The following is a 12,828-nucleotide window of genomic DNA, read 5'->3' as shown; positions in this document are numbered from 1 at the left end:
AATTGTGTGAGTCAAATTCTAGTTTTATTGATTCATGTTATATATTAGTGATGTATGTTTTAGGTAACATTTTAATGATACACGTTTTTTAAAATCTCCATTATTAAAATTATGCATGTAAGGATAACTCATGAGTTTTTTTTGTTGATTAAATGACATTATGTCCAAATTTATTTAAAGATATTTCATTAAGGTAACTGAAAAAGACAAACAATAAAACAGGAAGTTTAAATTCATTTAAGCATATTTCATTAATGTAACTGAAAAGATAAGTAATAAATTATGCAGTTTTATTCGTTTTATGATATTTCATAAATGCAACTGAAAAAGACAAGCAAAAAAATAGGGAGTTTAATTAATGAAATAATAATATTTTCAAATGTGTACTTCTTTTTTAATACCATAGATGTAACGACCAAAAAAAAGTTACTAACGTAAGCTTATTTGATTAGCTATACTAATTTATTGTTTTGTTCAAGAAATCTATATATATAAAGTAGACTTTTTTCTCTTCTTTTGACATGTGGAAAGGGGATTTGATGACATGTGTCAACATATTTTTTTTTTTTATATATTTTAGGTCCTTCTTCTTTTAGATTACTGCAATTTAACCCAATATTTTCTTGAAGAAAGGGGAGACGAAACAAAATCAACAAACCATGGAACCGTACTCTAACTATGAAAGATAGCATAAATGTTAGATCACCAAAAATCAGATCTTGAAAACTAAGACTAGCAGGGATTATTGACAGCAAACCAACGACGGGGAAGACAACATCAAAGACGACTAAAATTTGTCACAACCCAAGGGGATGCAGCTCCTAACATAAGCCAAAATCTAAGGAAGAAGAGGAGCGCTAATATTGACCGGAACAGCCTACAACGCGTGAGAAACAACCGCACAAATGGGAATTCATAAACCCGATTTACAAAAAATATCAGATAATCCCACAGGAGAAGAAGGCGAGGAAGAATAAGAGCACGAATGTGAGTCTTTTTTGGAAATGGTGAGAAGTACCGCACACCATAAAGATAAACGAAATACATAAATGGTGACGGCTCGCAGTCAAAATATGAATGGTGACGGCTCGCGGTCAAAATATGGAAAAAGGGCACAAAACATCTTAAAAGAATAATGTTCCAAAATATATATAAAAAATATAATTTCGAAGTCGAAAACGTTATCTTAGAATCAACAAATTCATAAAAGCAAGTTATTGAAATTCAATGTCATCAGAGACTCACTTCACCACTAACAATTAATATTATACACACAACAACACATTATTGAAAAAACAAACACATAATATATTAACCTATCACCTACTACTACATAAAACAACAAAAACACCAAATAATTCTCTTAACAAATAAAGAAAATCACATAATTTGTTTATCCAAAATATCATACTTAACAACAATGAAATAATATTCCGCGCGAAACGCGGAGATACCCCCTAGTAATAAATAGACTTGGATTAACGAACTTGTCGGCGTCGCGAAGCTAGGCATGCTTTTACTTGTGAGTTATGAATTTATGAGAAGTATTCATAAAACTCCTTGAAATAAATAAAATTAAATAAGCATACAACCTGAAATTAATACTATTATGAAGTGGAGATTAGAAAATAGTATATGTTTTCAACATGCATACTAGCTTTATAAAAATACACCAGTTTTTGTTTTTTTTAATAAAAAATTAAATGATAAATGTTATTGTTATAACTATGACTCTATGAGTATAGTATACCTTGGAGGTGTAATATTTCTCTTATTTTATCTCATCCTAAATGTGTTTTTATTTTATCTTCCTTTAGTTGTAAACGTATTATTAAGCAATCGTTATTAATTCAGAGCCGATGGTTTCGAGACAGCAAACTCATGTTTACAGGCATTACAAAATTTTCGTTTTACTAAGGACATAGGGTTGGGCCCACACCCACACAACAAAAGAGTTCAAAAAGGAAGAAGATGATAGATCACGTGAGACTGTGAGAGTTACAAAGAAATAGCACGTGAGAAAGTTACAAATAAATAAGCCCATCTTATCTAAAAAGCCCAATCTCCGATACGGTTCGACGTCGGCGAGTTGCAATAAAAATAATCCGAAAACCTCGATTTCGTTCAATCTGATTACAAAAATTCGCAGAGGTTTAGGGATCTGTTGATTGGCCATGGACGAGTATCAAGAGATGGAGAGGTTCGGCATGGAGAACGACTACGAAGGAGGCCGCTGGGAGAACGGCGAGTTCGTATACGAAAAGAGGAAGGAGAAGCGGAAACAAACCAAGCACGACGCTACTTACGGAGTCTTCGCCGAGAGCGATTCGGATTCCGACGATTCCAGCGGCGGAGGAGGTCGGAGGAAGAAGAACCGCAGGGATCTGGATTCGGGAAGGAAGGCCGACTTAACCAAGCCTGTCAATTTCGTATCTACAGGTACTGTTATGCCGAATCAAGAGATTGATAGGGAACCTAATGATGAGGAGGATGATATGGTTGTTGATGATGATAGTGAAGTTAGAGGTGGATTGGGTGCTGGAAGGTCAGGTTTAGGGTTAGGGTTAGGGTTAGGGGGTAATGCGTCTGGTTTTGATGATGAGGATAGTCTTTTACCTGGTGCTTTCGGGAAGAAGATAGCTGAGGGGGCAAAGATGAGAGAGAAGGCTAAGATGGAGAAGAGAGGTCAAGAGGGTGGTGCAAAGGGAGGGAAGAAGGAGAGTTTAGGTGGTGGTGATATAGGTAAGTTTGAGAAGGCTACTAAAGGAATTGGAATGAAGCTTCTGGAGAAGATGGGGTACAAGGGAGGTGGTCTTGGGAAGAACCAGCAAGGTATTGTAGCTCCTATTGAAGCACAGTTGAGGCCCAAGAATATGGGTATGGGGTATAATGATTTCAAGGAGGCAAAGTTGCCTGATTTGAAGAAGGTGGAGGAGAAGAAGTCTGTTACGGCCAGTGGGAATGATCAGGGCCATGGTGATAGAGGAGGGAGAAACCTTTGGAAGATGAAGAAGGCGAGGAAGGAAGTTTATGTCACTGCAGAGGAGTTGTTGGAGAAGAAGCAGGAAGAGGGTTTTGGTGGTGGGCAGACCATTATTGATATGCGAGGACCACAGGTTCGGGTTGTGACGAATTTGGAAAATTTAGATGCAGAGGAGAAAGCAAGAGAAGCAGATGTTCCTATGCCCGAGTTACAGCACAACTTGCGACTGATTGTTGATTTAGTCGAACATGAAATTCAAAAGATTGATAGGGACTTGAGGAACGAGAGAGAATCAGCCTTGAGCTTGCAGCAGGAGAAGGAGATGCTTATAAAGGAGGAAGAGAAACAAAAAACGCACTTAGACAACATGGAATATATCGCAGATGAGATAAGTCGAATCGAACTGGAGAATACGTCTGGTAGCTTGACGCTGGATTCCCTTGCAAATCGTTTCGAGGACCTACAAGCAAGCTATCCTCATGATTACATGCTTTGCAACTTGTCCACCATCGCTTGCTCACTGGCCTTGCCTCTCTTTATCAGAATATTTCAGGGCTGGGACCCTCTTAGGGATGCAGGGCATGGTTTGAAGGCTATATCTTCTTGGAGAAAGCTTTTGGAAGTCGAGGAAAATCAAAATATCTGGGTAATCTCAACGCCTTACAGTCAACTAGTCTCGGAGGTAGTGTTACCTGCTGTGCGTATAGCTGGCATCAATACCTGGGAACCGAGAGACCCTGAGCCGATGCTTAGATTCATAGAGACATGGGAAGATCTGCTGCCTTCATCTGTCATGGATACGATTTTGGACACAGTAGTGCTGCCAAAACTGTCAACTGCCGTTGAATATTGGGACCCACGAAGGGAAGTTGTTGCGATCCATGTTTGGGTGCACCCTTGGTTGCCAAGACTTGGTCAGAAGTTGGAGTTTCTATATCAGATCATTCAGATGAAGTTGAGTAATGTTCTTGATGCTTGGCATCCTAGTGATCCATCCGCCTACACTATTCTCTCTCCATGGAAGACGGTTTTTGATGCTACAAGCTGGGAACAGCTTATGCGACGTTACATAGTCCCCAAACTTCAGCTGGCCTTGCAGGAGTTTCAGGTAAACCCAGCAAACCAGAATTTAGACCAGTTCAACTGGGTTATGAAGTGGGCATCTGCAGTGCCGATACACCTAATGGCTGATCTGATGGAGAGGTTCTTCTTCCCGAAATGGCTGGATGTGTTGTACCACTGGTTGCGTGCTAAACCGAGGTTCGACGAGATCCACAACTGGTATTACGGCTGGAAGAAGTCATTCCCGCAAGAGCTTTCAGCAAACGAGAGGATCCGAATTCAGTTGAAGCGTGGTTTAGATATGTTGATGGAAGCTGTTGAAGGAGTTGAAGTGTCTCAGCCAAGGGCGAAGGCACAAGAGCAGAGACACTTCGAGCCGGCTCGGGCTCAGGCCAAAGTTCAGATGGATAGCAACGAGGTGCTGAGTTTGAAAGAAGTGTTGGAAGTGTTTGCGCAAGAGAAGGAGTTGCTGTTCAAACCTAAGCCGAATAGAATGCACAATGGTCTCCAGATTTATGGGTTTGGGAATGTGAGTGTGGTGATAGACTCGGTTAACCAGAAGCTGTTGGCTCAGAAAGATGGAGGCTGGTATCTTGTAACTCCTGATGACTTATTGAGGATGCACAACAATGCAAGTGTCTCTGGAAAACGTTAGATTTTACACTTTCTTTTTTTATTAATGTAAGGTTCTGTTGTATTGCTATCACACTTGGTTGGCAAATAACTTTTATAAGTTTACATCTTTTTCTTTATGTTCAGAAGGAGTTCATAAGAAGTACGAAGATAATGAATACAGCACGCAATGTTAATCGACATCTATACAAACGTTCTGAATCAACCAAAGATATAAATGATTGATCATCAATCTTCTGCTCCTTTAGATACACCAAGAATAACAGCGATCGTGGCAAGAATAGCCTGAAAGTGTGTGTTTACACATATCTCAATCAATTTGATCAGAGTCGGATTGCAATCCAAGGACAAACATGGAGGGAGAGAGTGTTGGATAACTTACAGCGATGGTGCAAGCAATGTAACCTGGTTTCTCCCTGTGGTCAACCCTCCTTCCAACTATCATGATGCCCATTCCGACATACCAAGGGATTCCTCCAAGGAAAAAACCAACTATGAACCTTCAATAAGATCAAGCACAAACTCTCTATGAGATACCAAACAAGCGAGATCTTTGTTTGAAAGTTGTTGCTAGTGGGACATTGTTAAAAAAAGCAAGTGTAGCTGCCATGTGAAGACAGAGAGATGCAAAAGGAACTTACAAGAACCATCCAAGACCAATTCCACAGCAAGAAAGGCGGCGTTGTCTCACAGTCACAGGTCTTCCTTCAGCAATGCCATATACTGACAACAGTAAACATAATGTTAGTCAAACAACCCCTAAATTGCATCAAGTTTCTAAATTGTCAATGAAGAATACTGAGGAAGAGAGTCATGATCGTCAATTTAAAACCTTAATTCTCCAAATATGTAAATCAGCACATCAAAATTCAGCAAAGAGAAGCTACCTGGAACAGCATGATAACCGTGGACGTAATGAGGAGCGGAGGAATCGTAAACTCCAGGAGGCGGCGAAGGTTGAGGATAATTGGAAACACCTTGAAACGTACCGTATTGATGATGATGATGATGATGCTGGTTAACTGCTTCCTCAGCAAATCCTTTGCTTTTATCTTCTTCTTCTGCTTGACCCATCTTTCTTCTTCTTCTTTTTTTCGTCTCGATCGTTCTTTCTGACTCGGTCGAGATGGAAAGTGTTGCCGCGTTGAAGTCTTTTTATTTTTGTTTTGTTTTTTAAATCAGCTATTTTATAATTCGCTTATAGACCCGGGATAATGTGTATTTTCCAGTATGGACCCAGAGTTTTCATTATATGCCTTGACAGCCCACATACTGCAATGTTTTGAGTAAATGTGTTTAATAAATAAGCTTAATTATTTATATTTAAAATATTTATGTACACATATTAAGAAATTTTTTTCATTCGTATATATTAAAGTTTAGAGTAATATTCATTAATTAAAATTTTAAATATCCATTTTTAAATACATAAACAAAAAACTAGAACATCAATAATTTAAAACAAAAGGGAATAGTATTTATAGTTTCAAAAATCTTATGAAAACATGTGGTGTGTATGATGACTATTAAATTCATCCATAGAAGCTTCAAGTTCATTGGAAGGATTAATGGAATTAACTAATTGCTCCTAATCATTTAAGTTTCATGTTGATTCCCTACTTCCATCAAACTAATTAATCATAAAAAATAATAAATATCACCTTCAATTATTTTGTTCTTATTATTCAACTAGAAATCTGTCTCTATAAGCAATTCGCTGTCGTTGCCTTCATTTTTTACTTTATTTGAATTTGGTAATTGGTCTTTTGTCAACTATCAATTTCGTTGTTAAGCTTTATATTACTTTTGTCGACAAAAAAAGCTTTATATTACTTTCAATGAGTGGAACTTGTTTTAACTTCTTTTTCTCCACGTCTTTAGTGGAGCCTTTTGCCTTTAATTCTCAGTCTTCAGAGAAAAATAAACCCTGAAGGTTAATTTAATAATAAAAAAATATTAATTCAAATTTGTCTACACCTCCATTTGAATTATGCTACACACAGGAAAAAAAAATCAAATAGTTGAAAAAACCAAATAACTTGAAGTAAGGAAAAATTCATTAGAGTTTGATGTATAGTATAATACATATGTTCAAACTATATTAAAACATGGTGATACATTATACATAAAATAGTATAATACATGTTCAGATTACTATTTCTCGTGATACAAGATGAAAAAAAAAGCACTTCTGGATTCTGATGCATAAGATGTAATACTCTCAACCCACAGTTTTCACCATTTACAAGTAGGAATGATCAAAGAAGAAAAATGCAAAACATGAGGAGAAAGTGTGTAGTGAAAATAGAATCCAACCTTTGTTCAACAAGCACAAATATCATGGGAGCAATCTTGGCCACAATCATCACAATCCATAGAGCCAGAGAATCCTTGGTTACTTGAGACTGCAATGATCATTACCTTCTCATCATCTGGTTTAGCTTCTTCCGGTTCAATAAGATTCTTCCTGAGATCACTAAAATCCTGGTTTGTTGTCTCTGTCATGAAGCTATGAAGAATGGAGAAGCAAGTGAAACAAGCAAAAATTAGATTGATTGCAAATAAAGCGATGCATAGGATCACGACGATAGAAGTATAAGTATCCATTCTTCTTGGGAACTGATCATGATAGTTGATTTACAAAAACCAGAATCAACTCAAATTGAGAAACCAAAGCTATTCTATTATCAAGAAAAGTGGAACCGAACCAATATATGTGTATATTGATTGATTCTCTGGTCCCCTCCACAGATAGAAGAAGAAAGCTTAAAAATCTGAAAATATTTTGTGTCTACACATCTCTTTATGAGATGAAGAAAACTTAAAAGGATAAAGTATACAAATTATATATCTTTGGGTCTACGGTGGAAGATTTTTCAACGGATAAAGGTGGTAAGCATGACAAAAGCATCTGTCTCTTTCTTTCCTTTTCACAAAATCTGTTAGTTTCTCACATAAGAAAAAAAAATATCTTTTAATTATTTTTAATATTATACTTTACCACACATTTCTAGAATCTAAAGAACTTCAAGCACAGAAATATGAAAGAGATTAGCAACTTCTATTTTGATTTCAGTAATTTGGTCTCACCTGCACACTTTCCATCAGAGTTTGGTAATAACATCTGAAAAGATCATCACCATAGATGTCTTTTTCAGTGACCAGTTCAGTGTTTGCCATTGAATCTGAAGTCTAGAAAAATAATTCTAATGAAAAGGGTATCTGATGATAGCAATCAATATGTGGCTCAAGTGTGGATAATGATCAATTAACAAGGGTTTGAAGATTTCTAAATTAGATGTATACATCAAGAGAACCATTACTACTAAGAATAAAATTTCATTTTTGAAAGAGAGCTTGTGGCAAATCTGAAGACTTATTCTTCCACTTATCTGAATCACAGATAATTTATAGCAAATATCACACAACTTTATCATTGACTACTTGCATTTTCTTAACTGCAACTCCACTTATATCACAATTTTTATCAAGACTAAGAAATTTCCAACCTATTACATTAGTAACGTTCTGTAAGAGGAGCTATGAATTCAAGCCACCATGAACAAAAACAATTTAGTATATGAAAGCTTAAAATTTACCTGATCTCGAACTTTGCCTAATTCATATAGCAAGAAACTCGAAAATATAGATTAAAAGACATATATGCATCAAAACGCAATTGACATTTGATCACGAAACTCTAAATCTTTTTAAACATGGCAAGCTTAAACCACGAATGTGTCAATGAGTTCCGTAAAATACAAAAAAAAAAAAAAAAAATGCAGAAAAGAGATTCAAATGAGTAAGGCATACATCATATCCAAAACAGAGAACCACCAGCAGCTAAGAGCTGGGCAGTACTTTGTTTTATATTCAGCCATTACAGTTTTTTCATCATAATCCCAAAATTGAGTTGAACAAAACAATTCAAAAAGACAAATGCATAAAGCTTTGAAAGGGTCTCAAAGAGTTAAATGCAGAAGTTTCCTTAGTAGAAATGAATACACAATTTCTAAAGGGTTTACAGCATTTAAGCAGTGTAGGATTGATCATTGTAACTTTGATGTCATTGTGTTTATTCAAAGATATCTTATATCTTGAAGATAAACATGTATATATGGCTAACGCATAACGCACATACATACCCGGGTTTCAATACTCGTTCAAGAGAGTCTATTTTCATTTCAGACATTTCGTCGATCACCTGATGTGCATTTCCAAAACAACAAAAAAAACTCATAACTAAAGAAACGACTTCGGCTACGGCATTTTCGTAAACTATTAGACGTTCCTGGGCCGAACCATTCCGGGTCGGGTGGGTAATCTCTCTGCTGCCTTGCGCGAGCATCGAACAGGTCTGAACGTTTATCACACAGACATATAGTCCGCGTAGTATTTATTACACAATGATCCCTTAAGTTTCATTTCTTATCGATTGATCCCTTGTACTTTTATATATCATAACGACCCTATAATTTGGTTACGAGTTTCTCTAATAAGAGTGAATGCCGCACGAGTTTAATTATAATATACTCCTTCCGTTTTTTAATATAAATCGTTTTAGAAAAAAATTTATGTTTAAAATTATATGACGTTTTCGATTTTATATGTAAAATTTATTAACACTTAATATTATATGACCAATGATAATATACATTCTATTTTATTATTGGTTGATTTGTGGTTAGGTAATTAATTAACGATGTTTTTGTTTAGAAAATATAAAAAATTAATGATTTTTTAATTTATTGTGCAAAACGATTTATATTAAAAAACACAAGGAGTAATAATTAAATAAGACTAACTAGACTTCTACTGTCGGTGAATCCCGCACGAGTTTATAACTATAATTTAAATAATTATATCGTTATTTACAGAACCAGTCCAAAACTCTTCTATAATCAAAATAAAGGCACTAAACATTTTATATTTATCAATCTTGTACTCTCTAGTTACTCGTCAACACGACCTTGCTTCCAAACAAGTCAGCCAATGGAAGCTCAGCCGCAGCAGGACTCGATCTCCGACGACCGAAACCCCCGGAGGAGCTACTGGAGATGGAGGAAGCAAGACTTCTTCCCGGAGTTCTCTTTCCAGAGCCTCTCCTCCTACAAATCAGCTCTCTCCGCCACGTGTCCCCGCCTCGCCGACCGTCTCCTCGCGCGCTCCTCCGACGCTTACGAGATCGACGCCGCCCGCCGCGAGAGCGAGAACCCCATGCGCCGCTGCCTCACGTGGTGGGACCTCCTCTGGCTCAGCTTCGGCTCGGTGGTCGGGTCCGGCGTGTTCGTGATAACGGGCCAGGAGGCCCGCGTAGGAGCGGGCCCAGCCGTTGTGCTATCCTACGCCATCTCAGGCCTCTCGGCCTTGTTATCGGTGCTATGCTACGCCGAGTTTGGAGTCGAGATTCCTGTAGCTGGAGGCTCCTTCTCTTACCTAAGGGTTGAGTTAGGAGACTTCATAGCGTTTATAGCTGCTGGGAATATTCTCCTCGAGGCTATCGTTGGTGCTGCTGGTTTAGGGAGGTCGTGGTCTAGTTATCTAGCGAGCTTGGTTAAGAACGATTCAGATTATTTTCGGATTAGAGTCGATTCCTTTGCTAATGGATTTGATCTTCTGGATCCGGTCGCTGTGGCGGTTCTTTTAGTTGCTAACGGTATAGCAATGAGTGGGACTAAGAGGACTTCGTGGCTTAATTTGATTACTTCCGTTGTAACGGTTTGTGTTATTGTGTTTATAGTTGTTGTTGGGTTTACTCATTCTAAAACCTCAAACTTGGTTCCGTTTTTCCCTTACGGAGCGAAAGGCGTTGTTCAGTCGGCTGCTGTGGTGTACTGGTCGTACACCGGGTTTGATATGGTTGCCAACATGGCTGAGGAGACTGAGAAGCCGGCTAGGGATATACCGATTGGTTTGGTTGGGTCTATGTCTATGATCACTGTGGTTTACTGTTTGATGGCTTTGGCGTTGACTATGATGGTGAAGTACAGTGAGATTGATCCCAACGCGGCGTATTCGGTTGCTTTTTCTCAGATTGGGATGAAATGGGCTAAGTATTTGGTTGGTATATGTGCTTTGAAGGGTATGACTACAAGTCTTCTTGTTGGTTCTTTAGGACAAGCTCGGTATACGACTCAGATTGCTCGGTCTCATATGATTCCTCCGTGGTTTGCTTTGGTTCATCCGAAAACAGGAACTCCTATTAACGCTACTCTCCTTGTGACCATACTCAGCGCGGTTATCTCCTTTTTCACCAGCTTAGATGTTCTCTCGAGCGTTTTCTCTTTTGCTACGCTCTTTATTTTCATGCTCGTGGCGGTAGCGTTGCTCGTGAGACGTTACTACGTGAAGGACGTAACTCCTGAGAGTGGTTTGTTGAAGTTTCTCGGTTTTCTGTTTCTGATCGTTGTTTCTTCGGTTGGTGTATCAGCGTTGTGGAACGCAGGCGTTAGAGGCTGGATCGGTTACGCGGTGACTGGAGTCATATGGTTTATAGGGACTTTGGGATTAGCGTTTCTTCCTAAATACCGTGTTCCTAAAGTTTGGGGAGTCCCGCTTGTTCCGTGGCTGCCATCGTTTTCAATCGCCATGAACCTTTTCCTTATCGGATCACTCGGTTATGTAGCGTTCTTGAGATTCATTATATGTACCACGGTGATGCTTTTGTACTACGTATTCGTTGGTCTTCATGCAACTTATGATGTAGCTCATCAGCCCATGGAGGAAGCAAAGTTTGAAGGGGAGAGTTAACAACAGACAAAATCTATCGCTTCACTTCATTATGGTTTGCCAAAATTGTATAAAATCACGTGTTTTCTTTTGTAATTTCCATATTCTTGTATTTTCGTTGCAATAATACTTGGATCGTTCCAACTTCATATTTTATCTTCTTTTCATATTTTAGTGTTGAAAACTTGTTAGAAAATTATGTTGTATCTTGGAATTAATAACGTTTTTAGCTCTCTTTTTTTTTTGTCAGCGATCTCCTTACCTCAAGGCTAACTGGCGACATAAAAAATTAAGGGGAATAACCAATTTATACCAATTCTTTAAAATTTACATCATTTATGAAATTTTTTTGTTGCATATGATTCCTTGTCATTCCTTCAATTTTAAAAAATTATAAAACAAAAACATTCCTTATCAAAATTGATATGAAACAAAAGTAATAAATATTTTTTTTTCATTCATTTTATTTTGTTTCTACTCAATCTTTTCCTACTCATTCATATTTCTATTTTAATAGTCACCGGTTAGAACTTTAAGTTGTATTTCGTAGGTTATGTGGTTGTAACGAAAAAAAACAGATACCGACTAATCAAATAGTTTAGATAGAAAAAGTCACAAAATCTCATGTTATTGGTTTTAATGATTCGCAAAATCTCATTATTCAAAAAATTAGTTATTAATGATTCTATGAAAATTTAGTGTTGTTGAAACTTGAATTTTAAACTATTTAACTCATAAAACAAAACATTTAAAATATTACATATATCCTCTAAATTATTAAAATTATTATATTAGAATATTTTCGTATATTTTAAATATGAAAGACTCTTTAAATTTATTTTACAAATTTAACAATTTGTCTCTTAAAATCAACCAACTCCACATAACTTAATTCTCCTAACAACCCTAAATTATATTTTTCTAAGATGAAGTTATCTTAAATTGTAAATAGTTTTTTTTTTTTAAAGTCAAGACATTTTCAAAAGTTAAATAGATTTACCAAATATTTGTATGAGTTGCCTTTACTTTTATTGATTATTTCTAAACTTATCTTTCTAAAAATAATATATACATGAAAAAATTTCAAAACTTATATAAAATATATTTTTTTGGTATTAAAATAGCTTTATTTTAAAATAATGATTGTCTTGTATTTTATGTTGTTTAGCTTGATTTTTATTTCAAATTTTCCATGATCCTTGTTCCAATGAGAATACTTGCCTCAAATTGTTCTTACTGTTATAAGATAAGCATTGAAATGATCATCCACTTCTTTACCAAACTCAAGCACTATGATCATCTACTCATCAAGCACTATGATCACCCACTCATTTACCAAATTAAGCACCATCTTTGTTATTTTATGTATTGTTGTTCACTATAAATACCATCACTCATCTCACTCTTTTGTACACCAAAAA

At 36.6% G+C, this 12,828-nt stretch overlaps 4 protein-coding genes across 5 annotated transcripts; 2 read left to right on the top strand and 2 right to left on the bottom strand.

Annotated features, from left to right (window-relative positions):
• The first annotated feature begins 2,073 nt into the window (after window positions 1-2,073).
• On the top strand, window positions 2,074-4,933 carry LOC106311955 (septin and tuftelin-interacting protein 1 homolog 1). Of its 2 annotated transcripts, XM_013749307.1 has the most exons (2): window positions 2,074-4,695; window positions 4,805-4,933. In XM_013749307.1, the coding sequence occupies exons 1-2, from the start codon at window positions 2,175-2,177 to the stop codon at window positions 4,852-4,854; spliced, it is 2,571 nt and encodes an 856-aa protein (XP_013604761.1). In that variant the 5' UTR covers window positions 2,074-2,174; the 3' UTR covers window positions 4,855-4,933. The 2 variants fall into 2 exon arrangements, with proteins under 2 accessions (XP_013604761.1, XP_013604762.1); XM_013749308.1 differs by lacking the exon at window positions 4,805-4,933 and having other exon boundaries at window positions 2,074-4,787.
• On the bottom strand, window positions 4,755-5,868 carry LOC106311956 (60S ribosomal protein L18a-like protein). The gene is made up of 4 exons (XM_013749309.1): window positions 5,566-5,868; window positions 5,320-5,401; window positions 5,061-5,178; window positions 4,755-4,963 (listed from the first exon to the last, which is right to left on the bottom strand). The coding sequence occupies exons 1-4, from the start codon at window positions 5,750-5,752 to the stop codon at window positions 4,907-4,909; spliced, it is 444 nt and encodes a 147-aa protein (XP_013604763.1). The 5' UTR covers window positions 5,753-5,868; the 3' UTR covers window positions 4,755-4,906.
• Window positions 5,869-6,717: 849 nt separating this feature from the next.
• Window positions 6,718-7,504, bottom strand: LOC106312664. Its single transcript, XM_013750267.1, has one exon. It carries the CDS (start codon window positions 7,283-7,285, stop codon window positions 7,001-7,003), a length of 285 nt encoding a protein of 94 aa, XP_013605721.1. The 5' UTR covers window positions 7,286-7,504; the 3' UTR covers window positions 6,718-7,000.
• Window positions 7,505-9,630: 2,126 nt separating this feature from the next.
• LOC106312663 (cationic amino acid transporter 8, vacuolar) lies at window positions 9,631-11,574 on the top strand. Its single transcript, XM_013750266.1, has one exon. The coding sequence runs from the start codon at window positions 9,671-9,673 to the stop codon at window positions 11,426-11,428; it is 1,758 nt and encodes a 585-aa protein (XP_013605720.1). The 5' UTR covers window positions 9,631-9,670; the 3' UTR covers window positions 11,429-11,574.
• The last annotated feature ends 1,254 nt before the right edge of the window (window positions 11,575-12,828 follow it).

The sequence above is a fragment of the Brassica oleracea genome, chromosome C8, assembly GCF_000695525.1.
Source record: "Brassica oleracea var. oleracea cultivar TO1000 chromosome C8, BOL, whole genome shotgun sequence".
Taxonomy (NCBI): domain Eukaryota; kingdom Viridiplantae; phylum Streptophyta; class Magnoliopsida; order Brassicales; family Brassicaceae; genus Brassica; species Brassica oleracea.
The sequence above is the reverse complement of the archived record's forward strand: the minus strand, read 5'-3'. Positions and strand labels throughout refer to the sequence as shown.

Bases quoted from the DNA above. Each gene is read 5' to 3' on its own strand.
- LOC106312663 (XM_013750266.1), top strand. From the start codon at position 9,671: ATGGAAGCTCAGCCGCAGCAGGACTCGATCTCCGACGACCGAAACCCC.
- LOC106311956 (XM_013749309.1), bottom strand. From the start codon at position 5,752: ATGGGTCAAGCAGAAGAAGAAGATAAAAGCAAAGGATTTGCTGAGGAA. The intron at 5,402-5,565 runs GTAGCTTCTCTT...TACTGTTGTCAG, and splicing joins CGGTTATCATGCTGTTCCAG to TATATGGCATTGCTGAAGGA. The intron at 5,179-5,319 runs GTAAGTTCCTTT...ATCTTATTGAAG, and splicing joins ATTGGTCTTGGATGGTTCTT to GTTCATAGTTGGTTTTTTCC.
- LOC106312664 (XM_013750267.1), bottom strand. From the start codon at position 7,285: ATGGATACTTATACTTCTATCGTCGTGATCCTATGCATCGCTTTATTT.
- LOC106311955 (XM_013749307.1), top strand. From the start codon at position 2,175: ATGGACGAGTATCAAGAGATGGAGAGGTTCGGCATGGAGAACGACTAC. The intron at 4,696-4,804 runs GTTAGATTTTAC...CTTTATGTTCAG, and splicing joins TGCAAGTGTCTCTGGAAAAC to AAGGAGTTCATAAGAAGTAC.